At 31.2% G+C, this 20959-nt stretch overlaps 2 protein-coding genes across 6 annotated transcripts in view; one reads left to right on the top strand and one right to left on the bottom strand.

The window, feature by feature from the left end:
* Window positions 1-3631, top strand: part of LOC139524152 (F-actin-monooxygenase mical1-like) — a 150707-nt gene extending 147076 nt beyond the window's left edge. The window contains exons 20-24 of one of the 2 annotated variants that reach the window (XM_071318758.1): window positions 391-598; window positions 1465-1561; window positions 1940-2451; window positions 2719-2820; window positions 3414-3631. In XM_071318758.1, coding sequence (XP_071174859.1) covers window positions 391-598; window positions 1465-1561; window positions 1940-2451; window positions 2719-2820; window positions 3414-3556 — 1062 coding nt within the window. In that variant the 3' untranslated portion in view covers window positions 3557-3631. The remainder of the gene's footprint in view (window positions 1-390; window positions 599-1464; window positions 1562-1939; window positions 2452-2718; window positions 2821-3413) is intronic. The other variant, XM_071318760.1, reaches the window with a different exon arrangement.
* Window positions 1-20959, bottom strand: part of LOC139524153 (F-actin-monooxygenase mical1-like) — a 158820-nt gene that overhangs the window by 113476 nt on the left and 24385 nt on the right. The window contains exons 12-25 of one of the 4 annotated variants that reach the window (XR_011664747.1): window positions 20248-20425; window positions 19869-19951; window positions 19213-19285; window positions 18214-18436; window positions 17533-17699; window positions 16718-16809; window positions 15732-15951; window positions 14347-14396; window positions 13293-13500; window positions 12040-12139; window positions 11031-11356; window positions 10650-10754; window positions 8600-8838; window positions 8267-8360 (exon numbers count right to left, since the gene is read on the bottom strand). Coding sequence is in view for 2 of the 4 variants with exons in the window: in XM_071318762.1 (XP_071174863.1) it covers window positions 8717-8838; window positions 10650-10754; window positions 11031-11356; window positions 12040-12139; window positions 13293-13500; window positions 14347-14396; window positions 15732-15951; window positions 16718-16809; window positions 17533-17699; window positions 18214-18436; window positions 19213-19285; window positions 19869-19951; window positions 20248-20425 (1947 nt within the window). In the remaining 2 variants the exon portion in view is untranslated. Of the gene's footprint in view, window positions 1-8266; window positions 8839-10649; window positions 10755-11030; window positions 11357-12039; window positions 12140-13292; window positions 13501-14346; window positions 14397-15731; window positions 15952-16717; window positions 16810-17532; window positions 17700-18213; window positions 18437-19212; window positions 19286-19868; window positions 19952-20247; window positions 20426-20959 lie in introns of those variants that run through there. The other 3 variants (XM_071318762.1, XM_071318761.1, XR_011664748.1) reach the window with 3 other exon arrangements.

Below are 20959 nucleotides of genomic sequence, written 5' to 3'. Positions count from 1 at the left end.
GTTCAAATTCTCATGTGTCCTTAAAAAATTCCCGTTACAAGTTATGAATTGGGCAGTTGTTATCAATTTGTTCGTTTCTATGTATGTTGCATTGTCGTTTGTTTTTGTTGCACTGTGTGTTGTTCCGTTGGTTTCCTCTTATAGTTGATGTTGTTCAATCGGATTTAGTTAACCCGGATTTGTTTTCTCTCAATCGATTTATGAATTTTAGATAGCGCATCTGGCGTAAATACAAAATTTCAATCCTGGTATCTATGATGACTTTATATACTACTGTTGCCTTTATTGGGAACAATCTTTTAGTGTGAGGAAGTGTGCTTTATAGCTAAATAAGCTTCCACATATGATATAATCACAAACACATTAGCAGTTATGAATTTGATTTTGTAGTTGAAACGCACTGACTCTGACCCAACTGAAGAGAGGCATGCTCAGCGTGTTCAACTTGCAGCAAGAAAGCTTGCTATACAAAGGCAGCAAAACCAAATATTCATTGCTCAGGAACTAAAACGACAATTAGAAGAAGCTGATGAAGAGTTACAGGATGTTGAACGACAAGGAGTGGAATTAGAAACAAAACTCAAAGACAACAATGAAAGTAAGCCAATAGTTCATCTGCAATATTTTGCTATCTTTTTGCCAACTTTTTCTTGAGCTAGCAGTTGAAATCTAATGTAAAATGTCACTGCTTACATAATTGTTTTTTTTTTCGGGTGGAAAAAGTGCAAATTCTTCTTTATATATGGTATATATTAATAGCATCTTTCCAGTCCCTTTGGTCATATAAATTAACTTCCACAAATTGTCACAGTTGCACTTTATTGAATTAAAAAAAAGGATTTTCTAAAATTTAAATTTTATGTCAATCTGTACCGAAATAAATGATGACTTTTCTGGAAATAAATGAAACCTAGGGATTATCGAACTAAGCAGTTTGATATGAGAACCGTATTGTAAATTTAAAATACTTATTTATCACATTTTGTCGATGGGTAACTGCAAATCCTCTATTAACTTTGTATTGTACATATATAAGATGGTTCAAATTACTGTATCAAAAACATATAAGATGGTTCAAATTACTGTATCAAAAACATAGAGGTAGTAAACAGATAACAGATTCAGGAATGAAAGTACGTCGTTGGTAAAGAAATTCTTCTAAAACCGTTTTGTGAAGTTATATACTTATACGCAACATTTCTTATCGTTAGCTGCAAATCTTTTTTATATATGTTTATTTATGAGATTTTACAAGTTTAAGATTTTACAAAAGTAGTTTAGAAAACAAACTGATTAATGAACAGTGGTTTATTGTTTTTCAATAAGGGACAACAAATTCGAGATAGGTTTGCAATCTTTTTGCACTACATGAAGGTAAAATCTAGAATGATTGACTAGTTTGAACACAATAGCAGTAGAGGAATTACTTCAATATGTAATTGATAAAGCATTCGAATATTTCAGTTGAAGAGAGTAACCAAAGTTTACGACGACAGTTGTGTTCTCTGTACACTCGGCGACAAAAGCTTCTTCAATATGAAGCCGAATTAAGATCAGCTAGGTATGTAATAGTATTTGATCTATTAAAAGATATCAGTTGACAAAGACACAAGAATAAAAAAAAATGTAGGAATTATGAATATTAATGTCGACGATATATTTTCGTGTAGACTATTTTATTGGGATAAACATATTGTGTTGCAATTTGCAAAATAAATTAAGTGTGTAGTTCCTTAACCATTGGTTTCTTCTATAATTAGATAATGTGTAAGGGAACTGTTCAGTATCCACAATTAAATTGTTTTGAATCCGAGTTGAGACCATCTTCTTTGTAAAGTCGTACCTAAAGCTTCAACTATGAATTTTTGACAGTATATTTTTAACGTCGTACTTTATGCTGTGGCTTTAAAGTTTTTTATACAAATTTCGATCATTGCAGCGAACACTATTTACCGAGTCAAGAAGATGAAGCTGGTGATACATGTTCTTCTGAGTATATACCAATTGTAGAAGAGGAAAACAGTTTTGATAGAAATTCTGTGGCTTCTGGTTTTGAAACTTTCAATGAAACAATGAGGGCCAGTGGCGTCATAGTTGATAGGAAGTATGAAACACAAAATGCAACGGAAACAAAATCTGACACAAACATTAGTAGGATATCAGATACTTTACAGGACACAACATTCTCAGACAAGGTCAGGGCGGAAACATACGGGTCGTTAGAAATAAAAGATGATGGAATTATGTCTGAAAGCCCTTGTGAACCAACAACAGACGAAACTACTCATGCGGATGATGTATATACAGAGACAACAAACGTTTTCACTTTAACATATCATATAAGGGTAGTTACGAGGACACAATCTGGTGTAGATTCTTCTCCAAAGATATCAGAAGATGATAGTCAATACAAAGCTAGTGGTGGAGATAAATTACCTGAAGATATTGATAGTAAGTAGTTTATATATTAAAACTCAAGTTTCAAATACGTATACATACATGAAAACAATCTAAAGATAAAATATGGACAAACATGTTTATTTATAATTAAAAAGAATATGAACAGAAACAAAGACAATAAAAAATGACAATATATAGAAAATATGAAACTAGGTCACGTGGTAATACAATTCTTTATAATATATATAAGGTACAACTGTTTATGACTTAACTTGCACTTTTATGAGACATGACACACGTTTGTATTTCTTTTTACAGAACTTATATTCGTTGATAACAAAGCTATAATAGTAAACTGGGTATGTCCTAGCTGTACATTTCATAATACAGATGAAAGCAGTTTTTGCAGTATGTGTTATGGTGAGAATATATGTGCTGAATTTTCTTCAATAAAACAATATGTTTTGGTCTCTTTCATGGCAATATAAACACAATATATATTTTGATAACAGTCTTGTTGTTATAATACATTCTACCATATATTCATATTTATACTTAGTGCGTATATTGATATTAAAAAAAAGTTACAAAAAACTTCAAATTACGAACACTAAAGCTCAACTCCAGAATGATTTATTTCATGATATGAAACTGGGAATGCACATTAATTTAACCACATTCAATAACTTAATTTCATCTACTCGACTGTCTTGCATTTCCATTTTCATTCAAATACTACATAATAAATAATATAAGGAATAAATACAACATTACTGTAAAACAATACTTTTTTTTATTGTGAAGTAAATTATCATTGTAACGAATTCAATACGATGTGCGTTTATTTGAAAGATAAACTGTACAATAAACAAAAATGTTTTCACATTTGGAAACTCATGCTGAACTTGTTTACCAAATTAAAGGAGGAGAAATTAATCTCATAAACGCTATCGTGTTATTTGAAATATAAATTTTATTTTCCACTCATTTAAGTGCATGTATTATAATTATAGCTTGGAAATGCAACAAATGCCCGCATGTAAACGGTTACGACAGAAGAAGGAAGGAATGTGTAATGTGCTACAGCAAGAAACCACAACGTGAACATCCATCTCGTGATCATCACCATGATAGTTCACGTGAATCTTTTGCCTAGCCTGTAAATGATTTTAGATGACATCATAGGCGTAAAAATGAACAAATTGATAAAAAAATTCGTTTTTTTTTTTATTCGACGAATAATTAATGTAAATGTAAAAGGCGGTTGAAAATTCTTATTTTTTTTGGTATTCAAGTTTATCGTGCTTATTCATGCAAGTCGTTCTTATCATAATTACTACCATTAGTTATTATACCGTTCGTATTTGGGAAAGTTTGAATTTGTAGAATGGGAATAATCACCAACCTAAACAAAAAAAAGTGAGGAACAAATCATGGTAACAAATGATAAACAAATCGTATGATTTCTTTGTGATTTGAAAGAGATAAAATTTCACATGCAAATGGGCTTACAAATCACAATAACAAATCACTAACAATTTGCTAACAAATCATAAGCAAATCATAAACAAATTGTCAAGAAATTGTTCTGAAATCATTAACAAATCAGAAGTAATTGCTGTCCTATTTCAAGCAAATAACAAACGAATTGTTTTCAGATCGTAAAGAAATTGTTTTAAAATCTTTAACAAATCAGAAGTAAATCATATTCCTACCTCAACCAAATCATAAACAAATCGTTTTCAAATTAGGAAGAAATTATAAACAGTTGTTATCAAATCTTTGCTAAATTAGAAGTAAATCATATTTTCCCCACTCAAGCAAATCACAAGCAAATCGTAAATGGTATCAATCATCAATTCACAGATTTAATCATTTACATCCGGATCAAAAATATGTTCTGTCCTTGAAACCCTCAGAAAGCTGAAACCCCCAATCTTTGAAGCGCAATTGTCTTCATTTTACCTTCAATAGCTATTCCTCTAATTGTAAAAAGGAATACTATCTTTGGTTGCGATGAGGGACAAATTATTCTCTTACTTCTCTCCCGAATTTGACTATAACAAAATTTGAAAAAAATCATTGGCAACCACGTGTACTATGTAGAATGATGTCGAATAGGTGAATTGTCTTAGTCTTGGTATAAATCTGCTGCATTGTACATTTTGCCCTGGACCTGGTCGGTAAACATCATCAACAATTGAAACATTAAACTTGTCAGTGAATTTTGTCTGGTGGCTCGGGAAGCTAGTCTTTCAATACATTTTTTATTTAAAAATTAATCCTTACAGTACAAAATTATCAAGATTATAACGAAATGCACAGTTTCTGAATTTCAAAGGTTAATGTTTGAATAGTATTAGTTGAATAAATTATGTGAAATTATAAATTAATAACTGAGATTCTTTACCACCGTCATCTTTCAAAGACTAGATAAAACTCCTCATTTTGCAACCAGTTTTGTTCAGTTAATATATGACAGTATTTGAAATTTGAATTTGACCTCAACCGGAAGTAAGAGAGATAGATAAACAAAGAATATTGGAATGCATTAACATTTTATTCATTGTAGCAATTCATTAATGAATCACACCATGATAGCTAACAAGGATAACAAATCATTTTCAAATCATTTCATATGATATTCTAAGTTAACAAATCATAACGAAATCACATCATTCTAGCTAACAAAGTTAACAAATCTCTTTCAAATAATTTCATATGATATGCTGAGTAAACAAATCATATAGAAATCACACAAAAAAACAGAAACAAATTGCTTACAAATCATACAATTGAACGAAATCACAAAGATATAAGTTTTAGGGAATTTGGAAAATTCTGATTTGTTTATAATTTGCTTAATGAATCGCAAGCAAATGGTACTAACAAATCGCAGAATCACAGTTTGAAAGAGATTTGAATATGATTTGAAAGCAATTTGTTCATTTTTTTTTCTATTTGGGAATGTTTCGAATTCTAACGTTTATAATTATAATATGTGTGTACATGTAATTTAATCGTATTTTACAAGTTTTATATTAGATACATATTTGTGTGTTTGTGTGTATGTGGGTGGAGCAAATTTATTGGTTTGAACATTGTTCAAGTTATGGATTGCAGGTAATTTATTGTTTCATTATAATGCTCATAATAATCTACATAACTGTCGTTGTTTTCCTATTTCTCTTTAAGATTATAATTATAAGATTATTTTATAAAAAAAATATAAAAACAAACATATATTTCGATTACCTCTCCTGAAGTTCCAGCATTTAACTATCAGTTTAATAGTAGTTGTGGCAAAAATGCTATACACTGTTGTAATGTGAGAGTCTTTGTCCTATGTTAATGCTGCAATGTGACTTTCAAATAAAACTATTAAATCAAAATTGAAGTTTCATTATATTTTGTATGTGTACGTAGGGATTTGGTGCCGTTTATTGATACATCATACTACTTTTTTTCCATATTGATATAGCTGTCTAACAAAAGTATTTTGTTTTAACAGCGTCTTAGAGATTCAACTTGATGATAATATTATAATTATTTTATGACCTTTAAACGCTCGTCAAAAAGTATAGATTTAGAAAATATGAAAGAGTTTATGTATTATGATGGCGGCCATAGCAACAATGCAGTAACACATTTAATCATTCTTCTACAGAAACTTCATTGTGAAGTTTATAAAGTTAATATTGTTCTGTTGTTGAGCCATGTTTTATTTCTTAAACTCTCAACAGCTACATACAAACAGTAGATGTGGTGTGATTGCCAATGAGACGACTCTTCACAAGAGACAAGATGACACAGAAAAAAAACAACTAGGTCACTGTACGAACTTAAAATGATAAAGCGCATAATCAGCTATAAAATGTCCCTTAAATATCAATTGTAAAGCCATCACCATCTTAATGCCATTGTATGAACTAATCAGTGGGATAAGGAAAACATCCAAATTCGAAAATTTAAATAACAATCAATCGGGAAAAAACTGTAAGTCTTGTCTTCCTTGTCATGCCCTTCTAATTCAATGTACATTCACATGGCAGCTGACGCATGCACACCAAGGGACACTGACACTTTCGACTCATCAAATCTAGATTATTATTTTGTTGTTATGCGAGTCCTTTGTCTTTTGATTTGTTACACCTTCAATTGTAACTTCTTGGTGAATTTCAACAACCTGTCTGCCTTGAAAATATGAGATATTTCTATTACAGACATAAAACACGGGTGCTTTATAGACACTTATAAGTTATCAAAGGTACCAATATTATAATTTAATACGCCAGACGCGAGTTTCGTCTACATAATACTCATCAGTGACGCTCAGATCAAAATAGTTATGAAGCCAAACAAGTACAAAGTTCAAGAGCATTGAGCACCCCAAAATTCCAAAAAGTTGCGCCCCAACAATACCTTATCACAAATGTCAAGACAATTCTTAATTAAGATCAGCATACGTGATTTGCTGATAAAGAATGTGTGCATGCCTTCATTATGTTAAATGTTAGTAACCATTGTATTCAATTTAAGAAACCGATTGATATTTGTTTCCAATTCTAATATTTCATTCACTCATCTGGTCATCAATGTTGTGGTACTCGCATATTGCCCTAATCAATTTCAAACTATTGTTTCCTCAAACTATATATGTGTTACCCTTGCTTAAGGTCATGAAACATATTACTTTTCGAAGAACTTCAATAATTTCCACATTTAAAATACACCGCAGAATATATTATCAAAATGATAGACAACGTATTTGTTAAGTTTGGTGGTAGAAGTGATATTTTAGTAGACATTTCGTATTTAAATGGGTACTAATAGTGGTAAAGTACTACTACTGGCGGGTGTGCTTAAGTACCATTTATTGAGCAGACTGAATACATAACTTCAAGTAAAACAAAATGTATCATGCAAAAAACTTGAATTTCCCATTAAGATATTAGTATGTTGATGATGTTCTACAACTTACAAAGGTGTTCTCACTACATAAAAACTATTCCCACTGAATTATAATGAAATTGAAATTTCATGTTAATCATCACGGATTTCTGTTGGTTGACCGATACTCTTTTTTATATCTCTACTCAATACAGAAAAGATTGATCGTATGTTCATTATTTTAACAGGTTGGTCTAATATCCTATTGTGGCATTTTGATTTAAGGTCGTTTTGCATGGCGGACGATACATGTATATCAGGTGACACTTGTCATTTTAATGCATCCAGTCTGGCTTGTTTTTGAGTTTTCAATTTGAATTTGTCTCTTCTTTTTTGGATTTAACAGATTTCGAAATCTGATTTCTACTATCGACTTAATTGATTGAAATCCGGTTAGATATTTTCCAAACGATGTCTCATATCGTCTAATACCATAAAATTACATAGAAATTTAATCTACATCTTAAAATACTAACTAACTTATTTAAAATATAGACTTAAGACACAATCTTGGAAGGAAACAGTTATTTAATACCGCACATATTGATATAAACGTCAGTTACACAGCATTTAATTACCATCGAAGCAACTGGACAAAAAATATTGATATAAATCCCAAAAATACTTGCAAAAGTGTTATGGATTCTGATTGATATGAATCGTTATTATATCAGTATTCGTAGCAGTATTTATTTTTGTTTTTGTTTTATTTTGCTGATTCAAACTTTGGTTGTATTCATACAAATTGATGGTCATCCTACAAATCGAAAACATACGGGAAATCAAATGTTTTGCCACTTATCAGAGCCAGAACATGATTTTCATTTGTATGAATTGAACACCTTCTGTGAATAACTACAATGATCTTAACACTTGATAGAAATGATCCCGAGGATTACCGAAGGAAGATGATAAAGAAGTTTAATGCATTTTATTGATATAAGAAAGACAACTGTAGTGATACAAATAATGTACTGCTCGTCACGTAACTTCACATATGTTTGTCAGATCTATACAAAAATGATTCGTCACATAACTACACATATGTTTGTCAGATCTATACACAAATGATTCGTCACATAACTACACATATGTTTGTCAGATCTATACAAAAATGATTCGTCACATAACTACACATATGTTTGTCAGATCTATACACAAATGATTCGTCGCATAACTTCATATATTTTTGTCAGATCTATACACAAATGATTCGTCATCTAAATTCACATAATAATGTTTGTCAGACCTATACAGAAATAATTCGTCATATAAATTCACATATGTTTGTCCGTCACTTACACATACGAATGATCATCGGTTCACTCTGACAAATCTTGTTTAAAATAAAATTAAATTAAAAAAACTAAGCATCTGATTCACGTAATTCGTTGTGGTGGACATCAAGTTGTGGTTTATTGTTGTAGCACATTTCACATTTCTTTTTCCTAGTGTCATTCACATAGGTACACATGCTACATTTCCAAGCTATAAATACAAAACAAGTTCAATTAATTAAACACGTAACAAATTGTTTATAGAATTGTAGCCTCATCCTTTTATCTATTTGATATCAATATATTTACCAATCAAAGTTCATCGAATGTCTTTGATCATAATAAATAATGATGAGTCTTTTTTAGACGAAACGCGCGTCTGGCTTAATTATAACATATTTTGATCCTGGTATCTATGATGAGTTTATTTGGTAAGTGTCTATAGTATCTTTTACAAAGAATTAAGCTACAAAATTCCAAGCAAACCGTGTCTTCTTTAATTTAAAGGTGAAAAATTTTGAACTTAAAGAGAACAGACAGCACGAATCAAATTAATATAAGACTAAAAGTGGGAAAGCTTCATCCATGTCTAGGGAGACTTTCTATTCTTCTTTATACCTTTCCACTGTTAAACTGCACCTGGACATATACAAACAGATAATAGGTACTAATGAATTAGTCTTAACTGTTGTCGAACTAAAGAAATACCTTGAATTGGTCATAATTCCCCTATGACATAAACTCAATTTGAATTATGCCCGCAGTCGACCGATATTTAATTCTCTAAAATCAATTAGAAAAATGAATCAAACTAACACACCAGACAAATACCGAGTCTGGGTCTGCGTCTCTGCATGGAATTGATAGAGGTTGCATTGATGCCGAACAAAAATCCCGACGACAATAGTCCTTTTACAGTGAATGTTCAAAAATTTCAAATTGTTCCATCAGAAATGGCAGCACGGCGGATAAAAATGGAAAAACCCTAAAACACATGAATATCAAATAACATATATAAAATAATTCCCTTCAAAATAACCATAGAAAGTTAACAGACAGGCAGACAGAGTCGAGCCGATACGAGACCTTCTCTCATCTTTGGCGATGCAGGATAAAATTAGGAATCACAAGAAGTTAAACAGATTGATACTTGCATCTTGGGGTTTTGCATATGTCACTTATAAAATAATTCCCTTCAAAATAACCATAGAAAGTTAACGGACAGTCAGACAGAGCCGAGCGACTTTCTATTTGGTGGTTTTCCATCTGTGTCAATATCGAGAAATTATCAAAATTTAAAACAGACCTCTCTAGTCTCGGTAAAGTCCTCAATATCAAGTTGACTGGGAAACATGAGATGCACTCACTAAAATGTATATTGTTGAGGATGTTCGCTTGTCATGTTTTGGGATTTTAGCCAGATTTTCGGAATCCTCTGGTTTTACCCATTTGAATGCCTAATAAAAATTTGCCCATTGACCCCCACTTTGTATTTTATAAATCTTTTACACGTATAATTATAAGCCATCTGTTAAAATCTTATAAAATCCTTGTTATTTCTTATTAGTTTTTGAGAACTTGATCCCGTCAATGATAAAGCTATGAACAATCAAGAGAGAAAATTTTCCCGCCAAAATTTCAATGGCAATTATCTCGAAAACAAGCACATTGACCTATATATTTTTTTTTGCTGTTTTTGTTCCTTTATTAATCCTCTTTTGATATATACTAGTGTTATGAAAAGCTTGTTATTTTGAAACTGAGTAGCGAACTTCCTTAAGTGAAAGGTTATAAACAATATATCTCAAAGTGAAATTAACGAACTAAGATTTTTTTTTTTAAATCTTTTTGTCTTTCAGAAGATTAGTACAAGAACAATCAGCAGTACCTTGTACTCTTTTCAATCAAGTAGAGATTTTAAGGTACAGGTGTTTATATAATGAAAACCAACAATAGTTTAAATCTCATAACTCTAGTGTCCAGTCAATATTCCATGAATAAACTCAATAGAATTCTACTTACCTTCACAGGCATCACAAAAGCTGTTTGTGTCGTCATTGTAAAGTGTACAGAACGGACATTCCCAATTTTGAGTTCCAGTTGTATATTCATCAACAAATGTAAGTTCTGAAAACAAAATAAAAAATGAAATGTTCACTTGAAAATAAAGCCAAGGATGTATAAAAACCTTAACAAATAAAAGAAATAAAAGATGTGTTTAGAGTTAATATTTTATGTATTCTGAGTGAGCAAAAAGCCGGTGCAAAATTGAATTTATATATTGTAGTGTAAAACATTAATGCAAGAAAACTATCATTGTTGCACATTGTTTGCCACTTTTATTTCTTATTCATTAAGAGTATTTGGCTTTTGTCTGAATTTATTATTTGATTGACTTCATACTTTCAATTTCAGCAGACAAAATATCTCCACCAGTAGCTTCGGATTGACTTCCGTCGTCTGCGATATTAGGCGTGGATTTTACATCAGGGGAGATAATTTTTGGAGCCACTTCGTTGACGTCATTTGCTATTTCTGAGGGATTTTGCATGTCAAACATTTTGTCTGTTTCGACTGCCTCAACACTTGTCTTCTTTGTGACATTGTCAATTCCAAAAGCTTGAGATTCATACTTTTCAACAATAACGTATTCTTCTTCCTCGCTAGAGCTATTACGCGGACTTATTTCACTAATTTCTTCTTTTGGACTTGGGGGCAAAAATTGATCGCTGCAATTATAATACTAAATACTAAACATAAATAATATAACATGATGTATGTATCTGATCATGAGATGCTGTAGTGACTTTAACTGCAAAATCTGAATGCATCTTATGTTTTATCTAGATTTAAGATAGTATAATAGTTTTCTAAACTATAAATTTAGTGGAAGCAAGTTTGAAATATTTTGCACAATTGTTAAATAGGTATAAAGCCAAAGGAATGGATATGCTTTTAGATTAATGTCTGTACAGTTAAAAACATAATGTTGGACCTGAATGATCAGTGTCTGGAGTTTGATGTAGTTCAAATTTACATTTGAGCTCAAGGACCAAATAATTATAGATTATTGTTGATCATCTCAACGATACTGGTTTTCTCCCTTGAACCGGTAGGGCGAAATCGAGAAAAGCAATTGAGTTGAGATGACTAATGATAACCTGTTTATCGCTATTTTACCTATGATAACGCTGTCAATTTATTGTCAATTACATTAGCAACGTCACGTGCCTCCTAAGTTTCTAGCGATAGTTTTCCATCTCAAGCAAGTAGCATGATATGTATGAAAAATTAACAAAATAAATCAAAGGAAAAATACACAAAATAGCGATAAATGAGTTTATGTACGTTTATAAGTGTGGCAAATAACATATAATATTTTATTTTAAATTTATCAAATATATTCACATACTTAGCTGATTGTAATTCGGCTTCATACTGTAATAATTTTTGTCGACGAGTGTACAATGAACACAGCTGTCGTCGTAAAGTTTGTTTGTTCTCTTCCAATACTGAAATATTACAATCTATGTTATGACCAAGAGATAAAATTTAAATGGAATTAGGGAAAATGTCAAAAAGTCTACAACCTTACCTAAATAAAGGCAACAGTAGTATACCGATGTTCAAACTAATAAATCCATGGACAAAAAACTAAATCGGGGTAAGAAACCAAAACCGAGAAAAACGCATCAAACATAAGAGGAGAACAACGACACAACACTACAATGTAACACACAAAGAAACGGACCAAGCAACAGACAAAATCCCACGAGAATAACAAATATAACATCAAAACCAATTACATGAATTTGGGATAGACAAGTACCGTGACACGTCTTATCGCAATGTGAATTTACACTCAAAAATAAGAGAAAACAAACGACGCAACGTTAAAATGTAACACATACAGAAACGAACTATAATATAACAATGGCCATATTCCTGACTTGGTACAGGACATTTTCAAAGAAAAAAATGACGGGTTGAACCTGGTTTTGTGGCATGCCAAACCTCCCCTTTTATAGCCATGTGAAATATAACATTAAGATGACAACTCAACACTACAGGACTACAATATAAATAAATTGGAGAATACAATTGACAAAGAAACACACGAACAACAGCCAACAAAAGGCAATAAGTTGAAAATTTTAACATCACAATGAGTCTACAATAGTATTGTAAGCTTTATTCATGTTAATTCTAGTAGTGTTTCTTTAGATCAAATGCATGCCTTGTAAACCACGATAGTAGAAGTGAGGAACGAAAGATACCAGAGGGACAGTCAAACTCATTAACCGAAAATAAACTGACAACACCAAGGCTTAAAATGAAAAAAAGACAAACAGACAAACAATAGTATACATGACACAACATAGAAAACTGAAGAAGAAGTTACAAGAACCCCACCAAAAACAAGGGGTGATCTCAGGTGCTCCGGAAGGGTAAGCAGATGAGTGATGACGACTGTTAAAACATATCACACGTTATAATATGCATACATAAAACTTGGTACCAAAAAACAAGAACATCACGAAGCTCCTGCTTCTTCCTGATAAATGAACAAAATGGCATGTATTGTAATTATGTGTAAAAATAAATTAAATATTCGGTAAACAGGAAATGATAAATCAGAATTTTGAGTTTCAACTGTTTGCTTACTTTCAGCGTTTTCTTTCAGTTGCTTTTCTATTTCAACTCCCTGTTGTTCTACGTCACATAGCTCTACTTCTGCTTCTTCTAGTTGCCGTTTGATCTCCTGAGCCATGAATAGTTTGTTTTGTTGCCTTTGTATCGCAAGCTTTCTGGCAGCAAGCTGAACACGCTGAGCATGCCTCACTTCTGTCTGATCAGAGTCGGATCGCTTCAACTAAAGATATAGTGTTTATTACTGCTATTGTGTTTATTAATTTCTGATTGTATTATACTGATTACCAGAGTGTTTATTTATTTATCTATTCTTATATACTGGAACTTTGCCCTCTAACGCTGCATAATTGACCTTTAAAATTTGACTCTTTTATTACCAGCATTACTCATGTTTCGTACTATAAAATAACGTTTGGGTTTACTTTATATATTGCATTTTATATGGTTAATATCACGAATATAAAAATGGAGAGAGACAATTATTTTATGACATCATAACTATATTTTTATACGGAACTGTTTTAAATATTGTCCATCTATTATAATTTGTAGATGATATACCATTGCAACTTTTATTGAGGGTATAAATCGATTAAATTAGGTGTATTTTGCATACCATTTTCCTATCCTTTCACAGTTGTTCACCATAACAACCTCATATCACAGCAGATACAATATATGTTATCATTGGAGAACACTTCCATTTGAAATACCCATTAAAACTTGTCAATTAAAAGGATACATGGATACTAGTATTTAACCATTTGTTATATTGGACAGTTAGAAATCGTTAATATATTGTCATAAAAGAGGGACGAAAGATACCAGAGGGACAATCGAAACTATAGATTTCACTTAAGAAGTACTACCAATTATGTTTCGAATTATTTTATTAGGTACCATATTTATTTAGCAGTCTTAATTCAACAGTATGGATACAAAACAAATACAAACACAAATACATGTGTCCATTTGACAACAAGCCATGGTCTGGTTGAAACAATAATTTGACATATATCTTAGAAAACTTACCACATATTGACTTAAATAAATTATTCGTACTTACCAGTGGTCTGCTACGATGGATACCTTTAGTCAGTTGATTTGCTGCAGGACCTGTTAAAACATTACTTTATTTGTACTTTGTGTAATCTCAATTTGTGTATTTTAATGTCCTTTAATATGTTTCATTGATTTGGCTTTTGACACATAAAAACATCGTAATTAATAAACTTAAGGTCATTATAATTAAAAATGTTGACATGTGTCTTGCGGCAATTATCATATCTTTCAGAGAAAGCTAAAAAAAAAAGGCACTATTTAAAAAAAATAGTTTTCGAAAATATATATACCAATTAACATTGTCTAACGATTTCTGATTCCTTTTAAACTGACTTAATTACTTTGAAATTACCTTATTTGGAAACAAATTTAACTATGGTTTTTATATGAAAAATTACTAGTTTCAATAAAAACAAATTCATCAAATAGCAACTTATAGTCGCCGTCACTTAAAATTGGCACCATGTTTTTAGTTAAATTTTTCTTAAATATCGACCGCGTTTACTAAAGATCATGTTTTTCAAATAGCGGAATAAAAATCCTGTTCAAATATCCACTACTGTCCTACCTTTTATTGTGTTTGCACTGTATAATCCTGACCTTCACATAATCCAAGATAATTTTGTATGGTGGAATCCGACATTGTTATTATCGGAAGTGTTGCCGTGGAGTTCCACGTGCTCTCCATTTTCTTGTGTCTCTCGGAGCTTTTCGTCATCTTTACGTAAAAAAGCGCGAGAAATTGTATCATCAATGACTATGATATTACCGGAGAGTAACGAATGTTATGGAATAAGGGATCCTCATAGAAACCAAGATGGCGGTTTTACAATGTTAAATAATCTTGAAAAATGTGAAGGTCAGGATTATACAGTGCAAACACAATAAAAGGTAGGACAGTAGTGGATATTTGGACAGGATTTTTATTCCACTAATTGAAAAACATGATCTTTAGTAAACGCGGTCGATATTTAAGAAAATTTTGACAAAAAACATGGTGCCAATTTTACGTGACGGCGACTATAGTTGGGTAGTTGCAAGTTAATTTATGAGCCTGAAGAGGCAATTATATGGAAATTAAATCAAACCAAAATGTATAGAAAGATGGAAAACGATGCAATTAGATTTATGGTGAGTCTTTAAGAAGTTTATATAAACTATAAGACGTGTGTCACACAATTTTTTCTGTTACTTCGGAACATTGTCATCTCAACACACATTGGTATACTTTCTTTAAAAAACTCATATCTGTATATGTGTATACATTACTTGTTGGTTATGTTTCTGTTGAATAGAGGTATTGTTTACACTAGGTTTTTCATGAATAATCTTGTTAACATGTCAATAAGATTTAGCAATTGTAAAAAAAAAGTACACTATATTTGTTACCTTTATCAAATCCTTTACTTTTAGGTCGATAACAAGTTGCAGAAAATTTAAATCGCCTATCATCAAACTCCCTTGATTCTCTGTTTAAGTCCTTAATAGCTTTTTCTAACATTTCTTCGTTTTTGCTCGATTTTCTGTTTTCTGTAATCTGTTTTTCATTGCGTAGGTATATATTAGACCCGTCAATTTCTGAAGCAGCGCTTATTCTGCTTTCTAATTCCTAGTATGTAAAACAGTAGATTATGTATTTTACTTGAAATATATATTTTTCCTTCTGGTGCAATTTGTATATTTCAATCATCAGACAAAACATATGTTATAAGGTTTTCTTTTTTTTCAAAGTTTAAACAAGTATTCATCCCACTGTTCTTTAAAACATTTTTAATCCTTGGCAACTGATAAGCGTGAGTGAACTCACAAAAGTAATCATGTCCTGAAAATTCCATCAGTTCAGCTTTAAAATGTTTGAATGGATGTATATTTCCCTATGATTAGTAGCAGGTAGTGTTCTACAAATCTAGTTTATCTCAGTTAATCACCCAGTCCCTAGTTGCACTTTCAAGGAAGACAAACATAGACATACAGACGCACAGGATTGTTCGTAGATCCCCAAAGAACTAATCTATAGAGTAGTGAAAACGGTATCGGTTAAAGATTCATTTTGTGATGTATCGGAATTTTCACACTTGTGTGTTCAAACTTTAAGCTTCTATGCTGTAAACTTTTAGACTTATAGTTCTGATTAATTTTTTTTAGTGATATACAACTATATATACAAAGACATCAATTAGCTAATTTCAATATTCCACCTGTACATTTTAATAATATATATAATGATATAAAGAAGTTGAAATTGTATCGTCTGTAAAATTTTATTGACCAATTTATAATAAAAGCAACGTTACAATGATTTATCTAACACTTCTTATTTAGCATAGTTGATCCATGCATGCATTTATATTACTTTAAAATAATGATCATCTTACCTCGTTTTCGTCCTCTTGAATTGTATCACGTTCATTACCTCTTCTATTTGGTCGCATATTTAATTTTTGTTGACTTGGATCCGGTGTTGCGTCTACAATAATTCAATGTGTCAGATATGCTACATAATAGTTTTATAGATTTACAATCAATATCACATTAGAACTATAGAGTACTGTCTTCGATTTATCCAATTAATGAATGGCGAGGGAATGTCGTACGGAAAATAAAGCAAGTACTGGTACTTTACAGAAATCGTCTTCAAACTGACTAACACAACAATTACACTCTGTGTTTGCGATCGTATCTAATGTGACATGCCATATTAAAATTATCAGAGGGTATGTACTGTCATGTGTAATACGGCTATTGTTTACGACCTCACATTGACCATCAGAGATCATTTGCGAAGACCTGTCCTATTGAAGTTCACTCATCATAATATTCTATTCATTATATGTTTCACTAGTAAATGAATTTAAGTCTGAAAAGGTCACTTTAATCTTTACATTATCTGACAAATCTGAACAATATAACTTGTCAGTTATTTGCAGTTTCATTCAATATTCACAGTTATCAACTGCGGTTAATTCAGTACTGTTCAGGCAATTTGCTTGCAGTCAAATTAGTAGTGTCTATTAGCTTTTCAGAAAAAGCAATATGATGTTGATGTAAGCCTTTAGATTAAAATAACTAAACACAGACTGAAAAGATTCTATTCAACTGCAAACGAATTTACATAAATTAATTGAGAGATTATAAATGACTTAATACTTTTTACGTGTTATATTGAAAAACATGGCTTTACTTTTTTTACCAGTTTCATCTGATATATCCTGCATATGCTGTATAATGCTGCGCTGCTTTGTATCTCTTCTCAATGTTTGCCATAACTGTGAAGCATCTTTAATTGTGATATGTTTATCAATATTCGGTCCTAGTGTAGCTTCAAGTCGTTCTTCTATATCGTCATCACTGCTCTCGCTAAAATATAAGTGTAATTCACCAGTATGACATTGTGGACAAACGCGCATCTTGTATGATAATTTAATGATCTTATACCTTGTTGACAGTCGGACCAATCCTCAGTCAGACTTTTTTGTGGTCCCATTTTTTGGTTTATAAATTCATTCAATGTAATTCGTGGTCTTTTTATATCTATACAAAGTAACATGTTGATGTCCGATAGAAGTATTATTTCTTAACTTATTTAACTGCAGAGACAATAACAAGAAATTTATAAATATATTTCAATAATATACACTTATACTTACACCTTTCGACTTGCATACAAGTGAAGGTTTAGCTAGCTATAAAACCATGTTCAATCCACTATTTTCTACATATAATAAGAAAATGCCTGTACCAAGTCAGGAATATAAAGTTGTTATCAGTTCGTTTGATATGTTTGAGCATTTGATTTTGACATTTGATTAAGGACTATCCGTTTTGAATTCATCTCGTTGTTAAGTTTTTCTGTGTTTTACTTTATACATACCTTGAAGACTTATCATTCTCATCATCGTCCGATTTTGGTAGTTTTATGCTAAATGTACCCATTGCGCGTCGAACAGATGCACCAAAATTATGCTCAAATATTTTATCCTCCGTTTCTACTTCTTTGTTGTCATCTGCTGTATTGTAGAAGTCTTTTCTTCGTATTGACGCCGATGTTACTCTCCGTGCTAAAAAGTCTGGCCTTGGTGGAATTTTTGGTTTTTCTATATTAAAGAACATCAGTATGTTTTTCTAAATAATTACTCAATATAAATTTTCATTGAACCAAATTAAGATATTCATATTGCACGACCAAAGGACGTTATAACTGACTTTCTATTTACTAGTATTTGGAATGTAAGCAGCTTCTATAAATGTGATACAAGTGGAGGTTTTTAAAATATACATCTGTTTTTGTTAGATTGTCTGCAATCACTGGTGGAATATCAATAATAAGGGTTAGGTTAATTTAGATATTCCATTTTATATTCTCAACATTTGTAGTATACAGATCGCATAACAAGAAGAGACATTTGTTTGGCTTGTAGAGGATAAAGCATTAAGGTAAAATGTTATATTCTATTTCTTTTATATTGCTAAAATTTGTAATAAAGATATTGCATAACAAGAAGAGACCTTTGTTTGGCTTGTAAAACATACAGGTAGTCAACATCTAACAATTGGTTTTCGTAACTGCAAAACAATATATGTATTCCGAATACTTTTTGATATTGCATGTTTTATGTGATATTCCTTTCCGTAAATTTGTAGAAGTAAATATTTGATTGATGTATTTATAATCAGGTATATTTTCACAGCTGACGTTTCGAAAAAATATTTCCTGACAAATATGTCATTCTTTTAATATGGAAATGTACCATAAAGAAAAATGTGCTATAACGTACGTTTACTTTACACTTTGTTACTAGACTGGCCAATAGAATTCTACATGTAACTACTGATAAAAACTTAATTCAAATGAGTGTATTTTATACTGTACCTGAACTTTTTGGTACTCTCTTTCTGTCTGCAATATTAGATCTTTCTTTCAGAGGTTGGGGCTCATTGATTGGCTTGAAAATACATTGTACATGCTATGTTGTTTGATAAAATTGTAATGCTTTTTCTTTAGAATCGTAGTGTTTAAAAAATTACAGGAACTGTTTTGTTAAAACATGTAACATATTTATTTGATGAGAACACATATAAAGTACATATAATAATTCCGGGCTGTCAATTCAAAGACATATAATATTGAACTTATCTGAATGCACACATACCAAATCTAAGTTACACATTTAACACTTTTCTATGCAATATTTGTAAGGGCGCTGTTGTTGTTTAAACGACTGTCTGCTTTCTACCTTCTTAAGCTTCATCTCTTATTTCAACCTTTGTCTTCTGTCTTTTAATTTGTCATCTAATTATTGTATACCTGTAATAGACATCCTGTTACTTTTCCAAATATTTCCATGCTTGCACAGATTACTTTGGTATTGCATATCACATTTACATTTTAAGAATTGTGCCGTGCATACAATAGTATAACGTATATGTTATTATACAATAGCGACCATCGAATCTAGCGATTGCCTGATGAAAAATAAATTTCGTATTTATAGTGTTTATGTTTTGCCAATAATTTAAAAACCTTACATCCAAGACTTGAGATGGACGCTTCCTGATTGATTGTGTAAACTTTGCGTTTGGTCCGGCATGCTTTGGACAGAAAAACCTCACTAAAAGAAAAAAATTAAAAATAATGCTAAAAACTTTATATATACACTTTTATTTTTTTGAAAATGAGATATTGACATCTAGACATTGTTCGAGGTAACTGTGTCCTTTGACCGACATCTTATAAATATTTAACTAACATTTCTTTTTTTGTTTGCTTTTGGCACATTTGACCTGAAGATTTTTGTAGGAAATATTGTTTTTAAAGACAAAACAGAAATTCGGAACATGTATTTAACGTTTTAATCCTTTAAATATTAACCAACCACCATTTACAACTTATCAATAAACTATTCACCTCTTCCTTTTGATGATTTTTGTGTTCTATAGTTTTCGAGATTCAATTCGCAATGACAACGTTCACATTTCAGACAAGCGCGATGACAAAACACACTTTCTACACTTAGTCTTTCCATCATGAATAACTCCGTATTGCAAATGTAGCAAGTATCATTACCTGCTTCCACAGTTTTATCCTGTAATTGGACATAGTATAAGGTACATAGTGTTGAGATAAATGGAGTTTAGAACACCAAAACTATTTAAACTGTCAGAGTACTTGCATTTATTCAATTTTCGTTTTCATATCATGTCACAAAAATTGTTCCTTGTTTGTTGCGAACCCTTTCACTTTATTTTACTGTGATATCACTATAATATCTTAATATTAATGGTTTCATCATTATCTTTAAATATTCATCCTAAATTGTAGTCCTTAGAGGATTATATTTCCAGTTCTTTTCCAGGGTATCCCCTTTGTTTTCGTTTAAATTAAAAATGTTTTAAACATAACAGAACTTAAAATTCACGAAAATCAGTCATCGTGAATTATCCGAGATGACCTTAAAGTTCATGGACAATCAGTATATCCAAAGGCAGTTTAATAAACTCATTCATGTTAAAACACATTGATTTATTTGACTTTTATGCAATTTTGAATCAGTCTAAATAGTAAAGACAAGTTCGAATCCTGTTATTTTTCAGCCATTCAACAGTTTTAATGAGATCCA

The sequence above is a fragment of the Mytilus edulis genome, chromosome 5 (assembly GCF_963676685.1).
Source record: "Mytilus edulis chromosome 5, xbMytEdul2.2, whole genome shotgun sequence".
Classification (NCBI taxonomy): domain Eukaryota; kingdom Metazoa; phylum Mollusca; class Bivalvia; order Mytilida; family Mytilidae; genus Mytilus; species Mytilus edulis.
The sequence above is the reverse complement of the archived record's forward strand: the minus strand, read 5'-3'. Positions and strand labels throughout refer to the sequence as shown.